The sequence below is a fragment of the Podarcis muralis genome, chromosome 9, assembly GCF_964188315.1.
Source record: "Podarcis muralis chromosome 9, rPodMur119.hap1.1, whole genome shotgun sequence".
Taxonomy (NCBI): Eukaryota; Metazoa; Chordata; class Lepidosauria; order Squamata; family Lacertidae; genus Podarcis; species Podarcis muralis.
In genome coordinates this window covers 60569929-60589349 of record NC_135663.1, presented here as the reverse complement: position 1 = coordinate 60589349, position 19421 = coordinate 60569929, and the positions used below count along the sequence as shown (strand labels likewise).

At 44.5% G+C, this 19421-nt stretch overlaps 1 protein-coding gene and 1 long non-coding RNA gene across 4 annotated transcripts in view; one reads left to right on the top strand and one right to left on the bottom strand.

Annotated features, from left to right (window-relative positions):
- Positions 1–9493, top strand: part of RHOH (ras homolog family member H) — a 23092-nt gene extending 13599 nt beyond the window's left edge. For all 3 annotated transcript variants that reach the window (XM_077934374.1, XM_077934373.1, XM_028745041.2), the window contains one exon: positions 6958–9493. In XM_077934374.1, the coding sequence (XP_077790500.1) occupies positions 7148–7723 (576 nt within the window). In that variant the 5' untranslated portion in view covers positions 6958–7147 and the 3' untranslated portion in view covers positions 7724–9493. The remainder of the gene's footprint in view (positions 1–6957) is intronic.
- The window catches only part of LOC114604680 (uncharacterized), a 24207-nt gene extending 4786 nt beyond the window's left edge, over positions 1–19421 (bottom strand). The window contains exons 1-2 of the long non-coding RNA XR_013394278.1: positions 19182–19421; positions 13494–13668 (exon numbers count right to left, since the gene is read on the bottom strand). This is a non-coding gene — a long non-coding RNA (uncharacterized LOC114604680). The remainder of the gene's footprint in view (positions 1–13493; positions 13669–19181) is intronic.

The window sequence follows — 19421 nt, the reverse complement described above, 5'->3', positions numbered from 1 at the left end:
ATTTTTTAAAAACCATGCAAATAATATAAGCAAAGGGTGCAAAATAAACCCAAATTAATTGTGCTAGCCCAAACTAATTGTGCTAAGAAACCTTTAGAAATGCAGAGGCAAGTCTTATAACTTGAAAAACACTTCCTTCAGTTAACATGAAAAACTGAGCACAGAGATGCTAATCTTCGTACCCCATCTGTTTTTCTTTTCTGTAGTGCAGGGGGAAGGTAGCTTGTGGCTCTCCAGTTATCACTGAGGAAAGACTGTGTTATCTGTTGTTGTCGTTTAGTCGTGTCCGACTCTTCGTGACCCCATGGACCAGAGCACGCCAGGCACTCCTGTCTTCCACTGCCTCCTGCAGTTTGGTCAAACTCCTGCTGGTAGCTTTGAGAACCCTGTCCAACCATCTCATCCTCTGTCGTCCCCTTCTCCTTGTGCCCTCCATCTTTCCCAACATCAGGTTCTTTTCCAGGGAGTCTTCTCTTCTCATGAGGTGGCCAAAGTATTGGAGTCTCAGCTTCAGTATATGTCCTTCCAGTGAGCACTCAGGGCTGATTTCCTTAAGAATGGATAGGTTTGAGCTTCTTGCAGTCCATGGGACTCTCAAGAGTCTCCTCCAGCACCATAATTCAAAAGCACCAATTCTTCGGCGAACAGCCTTCTTTATGGTCCAGCTCTCACTTCCATTCATCACTAAATTTTATATCCATATTCCACAATCATTCTCATTCACTACTGGGAACACTACTGTGTTATCTACTTGCATGCAAAAAGTCTCAGGTTAATTCCCCCATGAGGCTGAGAGGGATGCTGTCTGAAAAATCCTGGATGTCATGGGACTGGTTAGGCACACAGGAATGGTGGTAGTCACTAGCTGGGGAACCCCCAAGGCAAGAAAGCTCAAAGCCTTGGGAGTGCTGGTGGGTCAGCAATGAGTGGTCAGAAGGAGAAAAGGGAGCAGACTGGGAGGAGGAGGTTCAGAAGCTGAAAAGAGTCTGTGGCAGAGAGCTGTCCAGAATCAAAGTCAGGAGAGGAGGGAGGTCAAGAGGTGGAGATGAGACAGGCAGGGTGTCTCTTCCTGCTGCTTCAACACTCTAGTCTCTCCCATGATCTCCCAGGACCAGAAGAGGTATGAAGAGGGAACAGCAGAGACAGGCATGCTGGCCTAGTCTCAAATTTCTTGTAGATGTAAAAGGTAAAGGACCCCTGGATGGTTAAGTCCAGTCAAAGGCTACTTTGGGGTTGCGGCGCTCATCTCGCTTTCAGGCCAAGGTAGGGGGCGTTTGTCCACAGACAACTTTCTGGGTCATGTGGCTAGCAGGACTAAACCGCTTCTGGCGCAACAGAACACCATGACGAGTGCCAGAGCACACAGAAATGCCGTTTACCTTCCCGCCACAGCGGTACCTATTTATCTACTTCCACTGGCATGCTTTCAAACTGCTAGGTTGGCAGAAGCTGGGACGGAGCAACAGGAGCTCACTCTGTTGCAGGGATTCGAACCGCCAACCTTCTGATCGGCAAGCCCAAGAGGCTCAGTGGTTTAGATCACAGCGCCACCTGCTTGGGAAGGATCTGGAGGAGGAGGAGATTTAGGCAGCTGTGGGAAGGCGAGGACCTTCAGCCTCCACAACTGCCCCATGGGGGCAAGACTCACAGAGAAGGGTTGCTGTGCTCATTAGGCATGGCTCTCCGAGCAAACCTTGCTTCTTTGAATAAAGAGTTACCGGTAACTTTGCGTACCCCGTGTGATTTATTGCTGGCTGGCTCCCTGTCACCAGTGTAGGCTAGGCATTAAAGAGCTAGCTAGACCAAGGGTCCGACTCTGTATAAGACAGTTTCTTATGTTCCATGATCCTTGGCAAAGGGCATTGCTTTGAATGCAGAAGGGCTCAGTTTCTTTTTTCATTTCAAGACATTTTTTTAAATTTTACAGATAAAAATATACAAATAAACACACATCAATAAAATCATACTGTATGTAGAGATTCTCCGAATCTCGCAACTTCTCCCCATCTCGTCCATGGAGTCTTATCTTAAACATCCACAACTGCATATTAGTCCATAGCCTAGTTTTTATATTAAACCATATTATCCATAATGTTTTTTACACTACAAGTGAGTCAAAATCCTGCTCTTGTTTCCATCTGCTTACAGTGGTCTCCTAGATAACTTATAAATTCTTCCCATTCTTTTATAAAGTTTTTGTCCTCTTGGTTTCTGAGTTTTCCAGTCAGCTTTGCCTTCTTGGCATAATCCACCAACTTGGTTTGCCATTCTTCTCTGGTAGGGACTTTATCTTCTTGCCATCTCTGGGCTAGTAGCATCCAAGCCACTTTTGTTCCATACATAAAAAGTATTTTCTGCTCCTTCGGAATGTCGGTATCTGTAATTCCTAATAAAAAAGCTTCTGGTTTGGTTTTTTTTAAGCAAAAGTTATTTTAAACATTTTTTCCATTTCATTATATATCATCTCCCAGAAAGCTTTTATTACCTTACAAGCCCACATATGATAAAAGGCACTTTCTTTTTCTTTAAATTTCCAGCAGATATTTGAACTTGTCTTGTACATTTTTGCTAACTTTGTAGCAGAAGGGGTCAGTTTCAATCCCTGCCACCTCCATGGTCTGACTTGTTCAAAGGCGCCTTCCTATGTTCTAACTGAACTCTAATTCTTATCAAGCTCTGTTAGCATAGCCTGTGGTCAGAAATGATGGGAGTTGTAGTCTGACAACATCAGTCTGTTCCCCCGCTCCTTTACCGTATGTCTTGCTTCCAGAGAAAACTCTGAAATCTTAACCTGGCTGGTCTTCCTTCCTTTAACCTCCCTCATATTCAGTTAAGTAGCTTTCTTTTTATATATATATATAATTTTTATTAGGTTTTTTAACATATCATTTTCAACAGTAATTAAACATACTTTTACATCTTATTCAAATTTTTGACTTCCATCAATCCTGTCTGAAAATTTTCCAATCTAATCTCTCAACATGCATTTCTTATCTTCCCTATTACATTTCAAACTCATAACCAATATCTCTATCTTTTTCTACTTTGTAACACTTCGTATATTTTCCTTACAAAACTTCTTGTAGTCCTACTAGCGTAATTTGTTGATTACAGCTGCTCTTCAAATAATTCATATACTTCTTCCAATCTTCTGTAAATCTCTGGTCTCGCAGGTTTCGAATCCTTCCTGTCATTTTGTCCAATTCTGCATAGTCCATTAATTTCGCCTGCCATTCTTCTTTCGTCGGAAAGTTAAAGTAGCTTTCTGACATCATGTAAGTTTCCCACGTTACGTTCTGACCGTTCCCTGAACGGATCTGCCAATCCGTTCGCATGGTCGGTTCGCAGAAATAAGTGTCCCTTTCGAAAACTTTCCAAGAAGGCTTGCGTGCCACATTGGGTCAGACTTTATCTCAAGCCATTCATGTTGCACACATGCATAGCAGGAAGTGCCTCTTCTGATGCAACGATTGCCTTATAAACGGTGACAAGCAGAAGTTGGAGTGCTGGGCAGTCACGTCGCCGAGGATCGGACGTTGCCTACGAGAGGTTCACAATCCGCTCCAGAGGAATAGCTGTGTTGGTCTCTTAGCAGCAAAACCACAATTGCCAGCGGCACCTTATTGTGGCCGGAGCTGTTAAGGCAATAACTCTACAGATGGAATGAATTTTGTTTGCCTTTGTGGTTAACGAAAGAATAAGGAATCTGGGTTGCAGTGAGTCCTATGGGTAGGTAAGATGCATCTTTCTCATAAAAACGATAGGATTTAGTGCTGCTCCTGCCGAAGTCAATCGGAAAATGCCATGCTCAGTGGCATCTGAATGCTTTGGAAGTACTTGTGTGGGGAGAGGGAGAGGGAATTTGTGAGACACCCAGGCAAATAAATGCTCAGGGAGGTTCACTTGGCACCTTCATTATACACCTTTAGGTGCCAGGCAAAAACATTCCTCTTTAACCAGGACTTTGGCTGATTCACATTCGATGCCCTTTAAAAATGTGTTGTTGTTTAGTCATGTCCGACTCTTCGTGACCCCATAGACCAAAGCACGCCAGGCACTCCTGTCTTCCACTGCCTCCCGTAGTTTGGTCAAACTCATGCTGGTAGCTTCGAGAACACTGTCCAACCATCTCGTCCTCTTGTCCCCTTCTCCTTGTGCCCTCCATCTTTCCCAACATCAGGGTCTTTTCCAGGGAGTCTTCTCTTCTCATGAGGTGGCCAAAGTATTGGAGCCTCAGCTTCAGTATATGTCCTTCCAGTGAGCACTCAGGGCTGATTTCCTTAAGAATGGAGAGGTTTGATCTTCTTGCAGTCCATGGGACTCTCAAGAGTCTCCTCTAGCACCATAATTCAAAAGCATCAATTCTTTGGCGATCAGCCTTCTTTATGGTCCAGCTCTCACTTCCATACATCACTAATGTGTTAGGAGGGGGTTATTGGGTTGATTTTGTTTTTATTTCAAATGCAGATTTTGTGTTTCTATCTTGTGAACTGCGTAGGGTTGCCATATGCCCTCTCTTCCATGGGTAGAGTTGTCATAGCGACCCATCCTTAAAAGGAGAAGTCGGCAAATGTGCCCTCTTTTTTGCTCTTCGAAACATGGCAACCCTATTTGCGATTAAAATGTGAAAGGCTAACTACGGAAATGAATGGACTATGCAGAAATGGCGAAACTTACAACTTTCCTTTTTATTAAGGAATGGAAATCACTTGTTGAATATTTACAAACAAATTGTAAACAAATTAAGACATGAGCAGGATTATTGCAAAAACTTGCAGTTTCTAAAACTTATATGAAACGGATGAAGAAAAGAATAGAGTAAATTGGGATATGCACAGGGGGGAAAGTAAATTTAGGGAACTGCAGAAAGAAGGGGAGGGAAATCAAGGTTTGATATGTAAGAATTACTTTATTTTTTCCTGTTGATATATTTGTTTGTTTTAAACGAAAGTTATAAATAATTTTAAAAATGTGAAAGGCTAGAAGTAGGAAATACAGTAAGTTAGGAGTAAGTGAGGAGACCCTGACAAGGAAGTACTCGATCGAGGAGCCCCCAACTCCTATCCAGCAATAGGAAGCCTCTGGAGAGAGAACTTTGTGTGGCATTTTCCTTAAATTTTTGAAAAGCTGCATTTTTTAAAAGAAGACAACAATTGAAGTAGCTCACTTACAAGTGAGTGGCCACATTCTCTGTTCAGCTACAGGGAACAGGTTTTTTTAATTGTTTATTTGAATTTTCTGCTTTATCATATTATCAGAGCATAGTATGTTACAGTCAAACACATGGTAATAAGAAAGGGGGGAGAACATAAGACATATATTTGTAAATAATAATAGTAACATAGCTTGTTTCTCCAATTTAATTAATTCTTATAAGCCTCAATTTAAACTCTCCTTCCACTCTTTCTCTGGTTCCCTATCTGTTGTCTTATTGACTGCATTTTCTTATTTTACTAAATTATTTTCATTACCTTACACTGTCCCACTTTGTCACATCTACTGCTGAGTATTTCCCCCTGTCTGTTACACTTACTTTCTTGTTATCATATTTTCCCATATATTCTATATATAATGTCCAGTCCTCTTTTAAATCTTTACGTCTTTATTTCTTAATCTATTTGTCATGCTGGCAAGTTCTATATATTCTAATATCTTAAAGGTGCCATTCTTCTCTTGATGGTGCCACATCTACAGGGAACAGTTAATTCAGGGAGCATGGAAAGAACTTTGTGCGTCATCCAAAAATGGAGGCAGACTGTATTACTGTCACAAAATGATACGGTCGCCTCTGTATTCAGCTTTCCTTTCCCTTTGAGTTGACGGTGGATACTTCCTCTGGGTTCTGTGTGTCTGTTTTCCTCTAAATTTTAGAAAACGACATTGTTAAAAAGACGACAAATATTGGAACAGCTCACTAATAAGCAAGCAGCCGCATTCTTATACAGGGAACAGTTAATTCAGGGAGCTGTAGAGAGGAGTTGAGGGAGGAGAAATTGGCAGGTCTGTGGAGGGTTCAGCACTCCAGTTTTAAAAGGCTTTTGCTGCTGCTAGACAACTCAGCGGCAGACCTGAATTCTAACAGAAGGATCTAATGCTCACAGGGGAAGCCAACTGAGTGCCTTCTACATGTTCTTGGGACTACAATTTCCACCTTCCTGAACCATTGGGCTGATGGGAGTTGTAGTACGAAGGTGCCTGGAGGATCCAACATTGACTTCCCCTCTAGAAGGTCCTCCTGATGGTGCCAGTATTTTGCCAGTACTTCTATCCGTCATGTATGGGATGCAGGTGGTGCTGTGGTCTAAACCACTGAGCCTCTTGGACTTGCCGATCAGAAGGTCGGCTGTTTGAATCCCCATGACGGGGTGAGCTCCCGCTGCTCTGTCCTGGCTCCTGCCAACCTAGCAGTTCGAAAGCACACCAGTGCAAGTAGATAAATAGGTACCGCTACGGCAGGAAGGTAAACGGTGTTTCCGTGAGCTCTGGTTTCCATCACGGTGTTCCACTGCACCAGAAGCGGTTTAGTCATGCTGGCCACATGACCCGGAAAGCTGTCTGTGGACAAAGGCCAGCTCCCTCAGTCTGAAGTGTCATGAGCACTGCAACCCCACAGTCACCTTTGATTGGACTTAACCATCCAGGGGTCCTTTACCTTTACCTTCATGTACATTAGAAGCATGGTAGAAGTTTAAGAAAGCGGACTTGGGTTGGAAAAAGTGCTGTAAGACCCAGCTTCAGATATGTGCTTGGCAACAAAGCTTACCAAGTGCTGATGCTGCACCAGGGGTAATATCTCACCATCAAAGCTACTACACAGGGGTTTTTATAAGGATGAAAAAAGGTGTGGGGAGAATTGTGGACGCAAACTGGACAGGGAAAATGTAATCACAATAAATCTCTAATGACCTGTGACTTGCAACAAAAAATCACATCTGTACTCTCTTCTTGTTTTTGTAGAGAACGTATTTAACTCTCTGAAAAGCGTCAATATTGAGTGGGAGAGCAGAAGATTTCGGCTCCTGGAGCAAAACTGCCAAGAAAACACTGCGGAAACCTGGGCAGATTCCTGCTGAATGGCGCTCACAGTAGCGGGACCACAGGAAGTCCTCATCCAGGTTCTCTTTTAGAATAAGTAACCTTTGAGGAAATGTTGGATTCGGTCAAATGTGTCCTGGTAGGAGATGCGGCTGTCGGGAAAACGGCTCTGCTGCTGCGCTTTACTTCGGAGACTTTCCCGGACACTTACAGACCCACTGTTTATGAGAACACTGGGGTCGACGTCTTCCTGGATGGCGCCCAGATCAGCTTAGGCCTTTGGGACACGTCTGGCAGCGATGCCTTCAAAGGCATCCGCCCCCTTTCCTACCAGCAGGCTGACGTGATTCTCCTGTGCTACTCGGTGGCCAACCAGAACTCGTTCCTCAGCTTGAGGAGCAAATGGGTTACGGAGATCCGGACACATTTGCCTCGTATTCCCATTCTGGTGGTGGCTACCCAGATTGACCAGAGGGAGACGGGACCTCACAGCGCCTCCTGCATCAGCCCGTTGCTCGGGAAGCGGCTGGCAAGGGACATCCGAGCAAAGGCCTTTGTGGAATGCTCATCTCTTGCCAACAGGGGCGTCCAGAAGGTGTTTGAGTGTGCCGTCCGGACAGCGGTGAACCAAGCAAGGAAACGAGCCCGGAGGAAGCTTTTCTCAGTCAACGAGTGCAAGGTCTTTTAAACTCCAACTTGGCCTTTTCCGCCTCTCTCACAAAACAGACTCCCTTTTGAGCGACAGAAGGGCACCGCCGCGAAGGCTGACAAACAGGAGCACACCGTGTTAGCATTCGTGGTGGGCTGTGACCAGCATGGTGGGAACTTCGTTTGCGAAGAACGGAATGGGATTGCCCTTCCCCATAAGGATGCGATGGTCCCATTTGGCTCCCAGCGGCATCGACGGAACAAAAGCTGAACTGGAGACTTTTGAACAGGAGCGCGTTGTTAGCATTGTGGGGGATTTTGGAATGTATTTATTCCATGGCGGTCGAAATCTTGCTTTTCAGTGAAGCATCATGGATTGGAGAAATCTGATGGAGACTTGCGCACGTTTTCTTCCAGGGCCATGGCTTTCATCAAAGTACGACCAGGGTTTTAGTTTGATACTGGTGCTGGAGATTAGGCTCCTGAAACTACCAGCCAACCCACCTCACACATGACAGCCCTCAGGATTACCTGGGGACTCAAGTGGGCAGGGGGATCAGTGGCTGAGCTACACTGTTTGATTTTGTTTAACTTGGTTTAATTTATAACTTGAATTTGGTGTCAGCCCGATGTCTGCGGAAGCAAATTCCTAGTGTGAAGAAAATCGGACAAAACTATTCTGTCTACTCAAGTGTGGAGGGTTAATTCTGATCATTCTGACGCAGCTGAAGATCAGTGGTGGCGAGACATGCTTTTAATAGCTATGTGGCAGAAAGTTATAAGTCCTGCAAGCATAAATTACTGTCTTGGTGGTATTGTGATGAGACAAGCTACTCTTACTTGCTTCTTCATACCAGTTCAAGGCAGAGATTCTCCCTTTAAGAAGTAGGCAGCTCTTCTGTCTGCCCTGGGATATGAGCACAAAGGAATTAGTAAGGTGGCCATTTATTTTATTTCTTCTGGTAGGCTTCCTGTGTGTGCCACAGGTTCCAGGTGGGCAAAAATTCAATAGGATCAAAGCGTTCCTCACCACTGGAACCTCATTCCTGACAAAGCTTCACCTGTAGAAATTCTGCCTGCATATCATTAGTAAAGGCCAGAAGAAAGACAGGAAAAAAGAGAGCAACCTTTACAAAATACATGGTTTTGTTGGAGGATCCAAAAGCTGGGTTGAAAATGTAACTGACCATTTATATATGAGACCTGAATATGTGAATCTAAAGCTAAGAAGTGTGTAATACATATTTCCCAGGATGAAATTTAACGCCCTTTAACAGAAACTAAATGGGAATGTCAGTAGCTTTCCTGCAGGGAAGTCATAGAAAACAATCCATGAAGTTTATTAGCTGGGATTGTTAACAGCTCGAACTGTTGGCTGTTTAGATCTTGCCATTAACCTTACTAGATACAAGGATGTAATCTGGTAGCAGTTTTGTTGGAGAAGGAGGGTGGATTTGCCTCCAACACTCATGTGTTCCCTACAATCTACACGCATTCTAAGAAGATCAGAATTATCTTGTTAGGTGGGTCATACCAGGGTTTATCGTTCTGGCCCAATTATCCTGTATCCAAAAATGGCCAGTCTCACACCTCTGAAAGCTCTCATGCCGGACATGAACAGTTCTCCCCTCTTGTCTCCACTTCCTGTTACTTGCAAGTAGACTGCCTCTGCACATGGCAACTTAGATATCATGATTTGCAACTTTCATGGATCCTTCAAACTACTTGTTATCGCCACCTACGGTGGGGGGGGGGGGTCCCTTAGCTAATTATCCATTGTGGAACTATTTCTTTTTAAAACTATATCCTGGAATTACCCCACATGGCCTTGCCAATCCACACACCACAGATGACTGCAAGTGCAGAACGTCTGCATGGGACTGCCAACTTTTTAAGCAGCTCCTGCTCCTGTGCCTTTGACAACAGGCTGCTGTGCAGACGCCACTTATTCTTGTGCCATAAAGGGCTTCTCCTCCTGATTTTTGCAGAACAAGCTTCAGGGAAAGGCACAGGTTCAGACCAAGACATCTTTTCCCCTGTTCATTTGGCAGTCCTGTCTACACATGTAGTGTCATAGCGTAGAATATATTCTGACATTCCCTGCATATTTGAATCAGCATCACAAATGACAGGCTGAGAATACAGGAAGTTGTTATCGAAACATGTGACCAGAACATCCTGAGAACCTCTTCAGTGCTTTATCATGAACTTTGCTTTGCGGTCTCAGTTCAACTACCAGTGATTGCACCGATGAGATAATCCATATTTAATTTTCGAGAAGTTCTTTGCTTGCTGTGGCAACCAAGGGTGAGTGGGCAGAATGGAAACTGCTTCCCATTTTGAGGGACCATGCTTAAATTAGACACCTAGGTGGAAGAGATTAAAGGAGGTGCTCATAAATGCTCTTTCCTGTAAAAACAGGAAGCTTTTAGGGCACATAAAGTAGTGCTAATGATTTAAACGGAACAGGTGAGATACGAATTACAGCCTTCTGTTTCTGATGTTAAATGTCCATTTTAGATGAGCACTAAAACAGCATATGCACCATTTCCTCATGTATATGTTTCTGAACTCTAGTTTTCTTGAAATAAAAATCATATAAAGTCATTTGTGGCAAACAGCGTCTTTTCGTCCCTTAAGGAGGGTCATTTGGGGTGACGAAATGGCAAGGCAAAAAGTGGTCTGCTTTGTTGCCGGTCTGTAGCTTCTGGCTGAAATCCGCTTTTAAGTTCTTACACCACAAATGTCCGGGGTTCTTTTCCTAGTCCTTTTGCTGCTCTATCGGGCAAGTGTGCTCCTCCAAACAGCAATGACGCAGCAGCATGGGGAAAGTATTGAAGCATTAATGAAGCTGAATACTGTGTGGATGTCAAGGACTGGACTGAGAAGGAATGGTGGGAACCACCCTCCCCCTCTTCCTGCACCTTCCCAAGAAGAGGAGGACAGTATAGATTTAGAACAGTGGTTTGCGGAAGGGCACAGTTCAGAGGCTGCAGAGGGGAGAAGCTGGGAAATATTGGGAGAGCAGCAGGAAGAAGCAGCACCAGGGGAGAGACAGCTAACAGACTCAGTGTCTCAGGAAAGTATTCCTGACCCCCCTCTCCCAGGAGTGCATTGAGAGTAGGAGAACAGAAAGCTCAGAGGCAGAAAGCACAGATCAGCTGGCGCAGGGATGACGTAGAATAGGAGAGACGGAGGGGGTGGGACATTACCTGGGCAATGCCATTATCTAAGAGAGACTGCATTCCTTTGTTTCTCGCTGCGAATATTGAATAAACTACTTGATAAGAACTCTTTTTCTTTATCTGCTTCTTTGCTGCCACAGTGGAAGGGATAGGATTCCCTGAAGCCTGACAGTGGACAGTCCAGTAAAATCCACTACCAAAGACCCTCCAGGGTGGAGTGGCTCAAAGCCTCTTGATTCATGGTCTCACTGAGCAGTGAATGTAAAGGTGCAAGAGGACTCCTGAGTTTGCAACCTAGCCAACCCACATGAGGTTGCAACCTGATATATCCACATGGCATATCAGAATCATAAGTTGTGCAATGATTTTAGGACTGGGAGAGGCCTAGGTTGAAATCCCAACTCAAAGCAACATGCTCATTCCTTACAGTGCATTGAGCGACCTCGGATCAATGACATATTAACATATTAACATACTGTATATACCTTGGATGCTCTCTTCAGCTTCAATAGTCATCTGGTAGGCAGGAAAAGGAATAGACTGAGTTCCTCCACCTTTAATAGTAGTGTAGAAGGAAATCCACAAAATTTCTCACATCCATTTATGAAAGGTGGAAGAGCTCGATCCACTTTTACATCTGGCCTTCCTAGGAGGGGAGGACGGGGTCTTATTCGAGAAACAGCAGGCCATAATAACACAAGAACTTCTCTGCTGCATTGGAACAAAGATATTTTTTCCTTGTGCTGCCTAGACAGTTTTAATGGCTGGCCACATAACCCGGAAAGCTGTCTGTGGACAAACGCCGGCTCCCTCTGGTACCCTACCTGCCCGGAGACTGTCTCGCTAGAGTGGTGCATGCTCTGGTTATCTCCCGCTTGGACTACTGCAATGCGCTCCACGTGGGGCTACCTTTGAAGGTGACTTGGAAACTACAACTAATCCAGAATGCAGCAGCTAGACTGGTGATGGGGAACAGGTGCCAAGACCATATAACACTGGTCCTGAAAGACCTACATTAGCTCTCAGTACGTTTCCAAGCACAATTCAAAGTGTTGGTGCTGACCTTTAAAGCCCTAAACAGCCTCGGCCCTGTGTACCTGAAGGAGTTTCTCCACCCCCATCGTTCCGCCCAGACACTGAGGTCCAGCTCCGAGGAGATCATCCCCACATCCTTCAAGGCAGGCTAGGGGTCTCCATAGCGCAGGATTGGACCATCTGCTTTGCGTGTAGCTCTTCTGTCCTGGGCGGCATATCTGGGGTGGGCTGGGAATGTCCCCCCCCCATCCAAAACCCTGGAGAGCTGCTGCCAGTCAGTGCAGGCTAGTTGAAGAAGGATATTGAGCAGCTGGAAGGTGAGCAGAGGAGGGCAACTAGGATGATGAAGGGTCTGGAAACCAAGCCTCATGAGGAACGGTTGGAACCAAGCCTTGTGAGGAAAGGTTGAGGCAGTTGGAAACCAAGCCTCATGAGGAACGGTTGAGGCAGTTGGAAACCAAGCCTCATAAGGAACGGTTGAGGCAGTTGGAAACCAAGCCTCGTGAGGAACGGTTGAGGCAGTTGGAAACCAAGCCTCGTGAGGAACGGTTGAGGCAGCTAGGTCTTTTTAGCCTGGAGGAGACTGAGAGGAGAGAGGAGAGCCAACTTCCAATATCTGAGGGCTGCAAGAGGGAGCAAGCTTGCTTTCTGCTACTCCAGAGGGGAGGGCAGGAAAGGAGATTTGGAAGAACTTTCTGATGGTAAGACTCTCTGGGATGGTGGTGGACTCTCCTTCCTTGGAGGTTTTTAAGCAGAGGTTGGGTGCCAATCTGCGAGGGATTCAGCTGCAATTTGGGGAGCACATAGCACCAGCCTACTTTACAGGGTTGTTGTAACCACACAGGGCTGCTGAGCATCCGAAAGTGCCTGACAAATGTTGAGCCTTCCATTTCATTGTGGGGAACAGCTGCAGGACATCAGGAGGCGTCCCTTAACTTCTGTTTCTTCTGTCTCCTGCAGCCAAAGGGGCCGGGCTGGATTACCAAATAGGCAGAGTAGGCACTGGCCTATGGGCCCCACACTTTTTAGGGGTTCCACAACAGTTCAATGTTTCTTAGTTCAATGTTATTCCAGCGTGCACATGAGGCCTGCCCCCCGCCCACATTTTCACCGCCAAGGGGCCTCCACAGGGTTTAATTCAGCACTGCCCTGTGAACGTCCCAGTATATCTGAAAGAGCGTCTCCACCCCCATTGTTCAGCTCTACCCCCACCCACTGAGGTCCCGCTCCGAGGGCCTTCTGGTGGTTCCCTCGCTGCTAGAAGTGAGGTTACAGGGAACCAGGCAGAGGGCCTTCTCAGTGGTGGCACCCGCCCTGTGGAACGCCCTCCCACCAGATGTCGAGGAAATAAACAACTACCTGACTTTTAGAAGACATCTGAAGGGAGCCCTGTTTAGGCAAGTTTTTAATGTTTGATGGTTTCTCGTGTTTTTAATATTTTGTTGGGAGCCGCCCAGAGCGGCTGGGGAAACACAGCAAGATGGGCGGCATATAAATAATAATTTCCTTATTAAAAAAAAAAGAATTGAGATGAGTGCCGCAACCTCGTAGTTGCCTTTGACTGGACTGAACCGTCCAGGGGTCCTTTACCTTTTTTTATAGTTGAGATTCCTGCATTGCAGAGGTTTAGACTAGATGACTCTTGAGTTTGTTTCCAACTCTACATTCAACACATCCTCTCTTTTGCAAATCCTTTTGCGCAGTGATTCTTTTAAAGAATGCTTTTTCTTGTAATGCGGCGCTGACCTGGGTAGCCGCTGCTAACCTGGAAAACAGGAAAGGCAACATTCATTAGTATGGCTCTGTGAGAAATGTATTTGCCACTGCTGTGTGCTGTGTCTGGAGGACACTGAAGCACTCTCTCCTGGATGACGAGGAACCAGTGAACTTCCAGCAGCCAATGGACTAAAGCAGCTGTCATCCCTGTCCACTGGCCACATTAGCTGGGGCTGAATCTTTGCCGGCAGTCTCAGGTAGCAGTATGTGCAGGTAAGGGGTGCAGCTGAAAGGTGCGGAGACTCCTTACTTCAGCCAATCACTAGGCAGAATGGGCAAGCAATATTTCAAAAAGTAAAAAACAAGGACACCCCCAAAGCTGTTGAGCTACTTTTAGGAAAACCCCAAAATTGATTACCTTTTATTAAAAAAACAAAAAACCCCACGCTTGCCTAAGATCCAGGACAAATCACAGCCTTTCGGAAATTCCCTCTGGACTTCAATTCCGCCTTTGAAATCCCAGTAATGTCCGGACATATGGCAGCCCTATTTAAGATGGCTTTGCCCCTGCAGCCAACTAGCCAGCTAATGAAAGTTTTTCAAAAGAAGTAGGCATAGCTGTCAACTTGTCCCTTTTCTTGCAAGGAATCCTATTCGGAATAAGGGAATTTCCCTTTAAGAAAGGGAAACATTGACAGCTGTGCGTAGGACTCACACCTATGATTTCCTTCACTTAAAGCTGTCTAGACCACAGCGGCTGTAATTTCAAGACACCAATTTTGCTACTTTTAAAACACTTAAATTAGCCAGTCCATAAACCACACATTTGGCCTAGTGTAACAAAGAAAACATAATACAACTCGGTTCTTGTTGTTTAAAAAATGCACTATAGTTTTTGTAACCCAAATGAAACTCCAGAATCACTCCATAAAAATGGCTGAGAAAATATGAGTCTTTTCAGAAACGGTTTAAATTGTGCAGGGATGGTACTGCAAAAGCCAGGACACCCTGAAAGTTGTTGACCTTATTTTAGGAAGACCCCCAGAAACAAAGGGGATGGGGAATTGGGGTAGAGAACATACTCCCTTTCTTCAATATAAAATGGGTCGTTTTTGCATCTCTATGCTGGATAAAGTTTTGCCCAAATCTCAAAAGGCTATTCTAGAGTTGGGAAAGTTTCAGAAATTGCCAATCAAAATGATCAAGCAGTTGGTGCAACTCACTCTTAAGGAAAAATTGCAACATCTGGAGGTTTTGGCTTTATCTCAAACATCTTTTTATCAGGGCAACAGCAGAGTAGGTGTAATAGCTAAAGGGCAGCCTTTTAACTATAATCCTTTTAAGAGCAACAGCAGGTACTGTAATAAAATCAAAGATGCAGGAGATTACCGTACCTCATTCTTATCTAGTTTTTAAGTGCAAAACAACAGAATAACAATTGTGCCCTCTAGGTCTAGGTCTAGCAATTTCTGAGGACTGCTCCCCAGTCCCCATGTTTTTAACAAATGAATAACAGAAATTCAACAAGACAATGCAATTGCTGCATTTCAACAAACTAGAGTTTTTATCAACTCTCAAAAAAGCTCTACTAGAAAAATTATAGCAAAGCTAAATAGGATTGCCACTTTTTACACAAAGAATTGCTCATTCAGCATAAGTAGAACATGGGCAGAAATTCCTAGGTGAAGCTTTTTAAAAAATAATAATAATCTGCCTATTACGCAGTTTATGTTGAACACTCAATTCAGTTTTTAAAAGAAGAATAGGAGAAGTTTATCATGGTTTGAGCGAAGGCATAGGAAAATCTCTATGTATTGGGTTCTGCCCACTATGTAGCTATTAAAGGCAAAGACTATTTGCATGCAAGCATGCATGTGACAACCCAAAACTTTAAGTTTAGCACCTAGCAGAGGCTATTCTAAGTCAACACAATTCCTTCTGCTTTCTCTTTCTCTCTCAAAACTGACTTAGGGGCTTTCCATCAAGCCTATCTTGCTCTCTCCCCCACACTTCCCGAGTTTTGATAAAGCTCTGAGTAATCTGAAAGATTGCTCATCTCATTTTGACATTTTGGTTGACCCTAACAAAATCCTGCTGTGGCTGTTGGATTTTTCCCAATGGACCTATAATATTGGTTTGCATCAAAGAATGCCAAATGTAGCCATCCTTGAGATTGTAATTGGAGATAAACTATATTCTACCACCTAAAGATGAGAATTTATGTCTGATGGGTAGGATACTTGACATAAACCAATAAGCAATGTGACTTCCATAAAAGTGAACCACCTAAAATTACTTATAGGAGTGTTTCTCAAACAGTGGGCTGGAAGGCACCAGTAGGTGTCAAATCTCCCATTCCCAGGCAAGGTGAATGAGCAGGGTGGTCGCTGAACAATTCCAGGCACATCTGGAGGATGTGGACCATTTGGAACCTTTTCAATTGGGATTCAGGCCTCATCATGGGACTGAAACCACCTTGGTCGTGCTGGTCAATGATCTTTGGCAGGCTAGGGACAGAGGTGGAAATCAGTGGCTTTTGATACCATCAACCATGGTATTTATTTTATTTTATTTTTAATTTTTATTTACGATTTTCAATTGTATACATTTCAATAATTTTACAATGCTTTTAACATTTCAAAACTCGACTTCCTTCCCCCTCTTTCTGTGGTTGCTTAAATTTATTTTTTAGATTTTCTGTATATTCCAAATTACCTTAACTTAATCCTTTATTCATCTACTTTAATGTATACTCTTATAAAACTGCAGGTTATTACAATAATCTCGCCAATGTTCTTATCTGTTTACAGTTTGTTTGTAAATATTCAACAAACCATTTCCATTCTTTTATAAAAAAGTTAGTTATCTTGATTTCTTATTTCTCTGCTAAGTTTTGCCATTTCTGTGTGTTCCGTAAATTTTTGTATTCATTCTTCTTTCGTTGGGACTGTCTAGGGGATCTAGGGGCACTGTTATACTGTGGTTCCGCTCCTTCCTCCGGGGCCGTTTCCAGAAGGTGAATTCGGGGGTTGGATGTTCAGACCCCTGAGCTCTCACTTGTGGGGTGCCTCAGGGTTCCGTCCTCTCCGCCATGCTTTTCAACATCTACATGCAGCCACTGGGAGAGATCATCAGGGGGGTTGGGCTGGGTGTTCATCAGTATGTGGATGATACCCAGCTTTACCTCGTTTAAATCAGAACCAGAGAGAATGTTGAACATCCTGTGTGAGTGTCTGGTGGCAGTTGGAGGATGGAGAGTGGTACATGCTCTGGTTATCTCCTGCTTGGACTACTGCAATGTGCTCTATGTGGAGCTACCTTTGAAGGTTTCTCAGAAATGACAACTAATCCAGAATGTGGCAGCTAGACTGGTGACTGGGCGTGGCCATCGAGACCACATAACACCAGTCCTGAAAGACCTACATTGGCTCCCAGTACGTTTCCGAGCACAATTCAAAGTGTTGGTGCTGACCTTTAAAGTCCTTAAACGGCCTTGGTCCAGTATATCTGAAGGAGCGTCTCCACCCCCATCGTTCTGCCTGGACACTGAGGTCCAGCTCCAAGGGCCTTCTGGTGGTTCCCTCCCTGCGAGAAGTGAAGTTATAGGGAACCAGGCAGAGGCAGTGGCGTAGCGTGGGGGGTGCAGGGGGGGCCGGGTGCAACATCTGGGGTTAGGGCAAATCCACGGGTTAGGGGGCGCAAATCCACAGGTTAGGGGGCGCAAATCCACGGGTTAGGGGGCGCAAATTACTTGCCTTGCCCCGGGTGCTGACAACCCACGCTACGCCGCTGGGCAGAGGTCCTTCACGGTAGTGGCACCCACCCTGTGGAATGCCCTCCCATCAGATGTCAAACAGATAAATAACTTTGTGACTTTTAGAAGACATCTGAAGGCAGTACAGGGAAATTCTTAATGGTTGATGCATTGTTGTGTTTTTAATATTTGGTTGGGAACTACCCAGCGTGGCTGGAGTAACCCAGTCAGACGGGTAACAGACTGGTGACTAACAGCAGCAGCAGCAGCAGCAGCAGCAGCAACAACAACAGCAACAGCAACAGCAACAGCAACAGCACTTTCTAATGATGAATGCTTCCATATGGCTGTTTATTGTGTATGGGTGTTTATTGCTCTTGTAAGTGCAAGTTTTTGAAGTGCCTACCCATCACAGTCTTCTTTAGGAATAAGTCAAGTTTTAAAGGACTGTGGTACACGTGAAACAACAAACATGCTTGCCTATGAAAAAGACGGCTTCTGTTTCCCCCATGTGTGAAACATTTCAGTTAGGGGATTCTGGTTGAAATCAACCATGCAGATTCAATCTAATTTTAAAGAAATTTGCAGAAGGAGGATTATTCTGTTTCTTTTCTACAGAGTTTGACTGAACCGTGTTTTTTTTCTTTTCTTTTCTAAGCAGGTGTTTCCGGCATAGAAAGAAAAACATCTCTGTGGTTAGACTATTTCCGTAAGTGTATGAACCATCACATTCACCAACCTGCTGCTTTTGCACTAGACTGAACTACGTTTGAGGTCTATATGAAAAATCCAGTGCTTTGAGTTTGCAGTGTATCATCGTAACCCTGTGCCAAGTTTTATTTCTCACCTTTTGGAGACTTCCATGGTTTTCCAACAATAAATGCATCATCATTGTATTTTATTAGAATAGAAGGCTACCTGGTTTCTGAGCATAGGAGCTCTGCTGGCTCAGGCCACATGCTATCTGCATGGTGACAGAAAACAACTTCTGCCCTGCTCAAAATGTACAGTGGAACCTCAGGTTACGTACCGTCCTCCTTACCAATGCTTTGGGCGACAAGCTCCGCTAACCTGGAAATAGGTGCTCCTGATAATGAACTTTGCCCCGGGATGCAAGCGGAAGTGGTGCGCCGGCGGCGTGAGACCCCATTAGTGAAAACGCGCTTCAGGTTAAGAACGGTTTTGTGTTAAGAACGGACCTCCGGAATAAATTAAGTTCATAACCGGAGGTACCACTCTACATGGAAGACAGAGGGAATTGACCCAACCAGGCCTCTTACATTTAATATTAAGTACCTTTAAGGTTTGCATTTTCTGAGGTGAATTCCAGGACATATGTATGGCAGCCCTAGAATAGTAGAATAGTGCTTTATTTGATCTTGATCATTGTTTATTTTACAGGTATTGTGACTTTTAACATAGGATCTAATTATTAATATTAATGTCTGATGCTTTATTATTTTATTATTATCTAATATATAAATTATACACACACACACACACACACATATATACACACACACACACACACACACATATATTTTACCATTCTGTGTATATATGTGTGTGTGTGTATATTGTTTTATTATTATGTTTTTTTATGTTAATGTGTGTTGTAAGCCGCTCAGAGTGGCTGGGGCAACCCAGCCAGATTCGGAGCGGGGTATAAATAAATTATAATTATTATTATAATCATCATCATCATCATCATCATCAAATCAACCTTTGGAAAGGGCTACGTTCCTCGCCAGTGTTTTCCTTGTGGCAAAGAGTCTCACAGCTCAGCTTTCCTCCACCTCAGTACGTACATTTCCTGTGGAGGCGCAGCGACTCAGCCTTCGCATTTGAGGCAGGACAAGCCAATAAAACGAAGTCCTTCGCGGTCCCTCGAACAGAATTCTCCGCTTCCCCTTTTCCCGCATGCGCAGGAAGATTTTGCGCACGCGCGGAGCAGTGGGTTCCCCCCCACGCCAAGCGAACTCGAGAGGAGAGGGCAGCGTGGGCGCATGCGCAGCAAAAGCTCGAGAAGCTCGGCGGCTTTCTGGCGG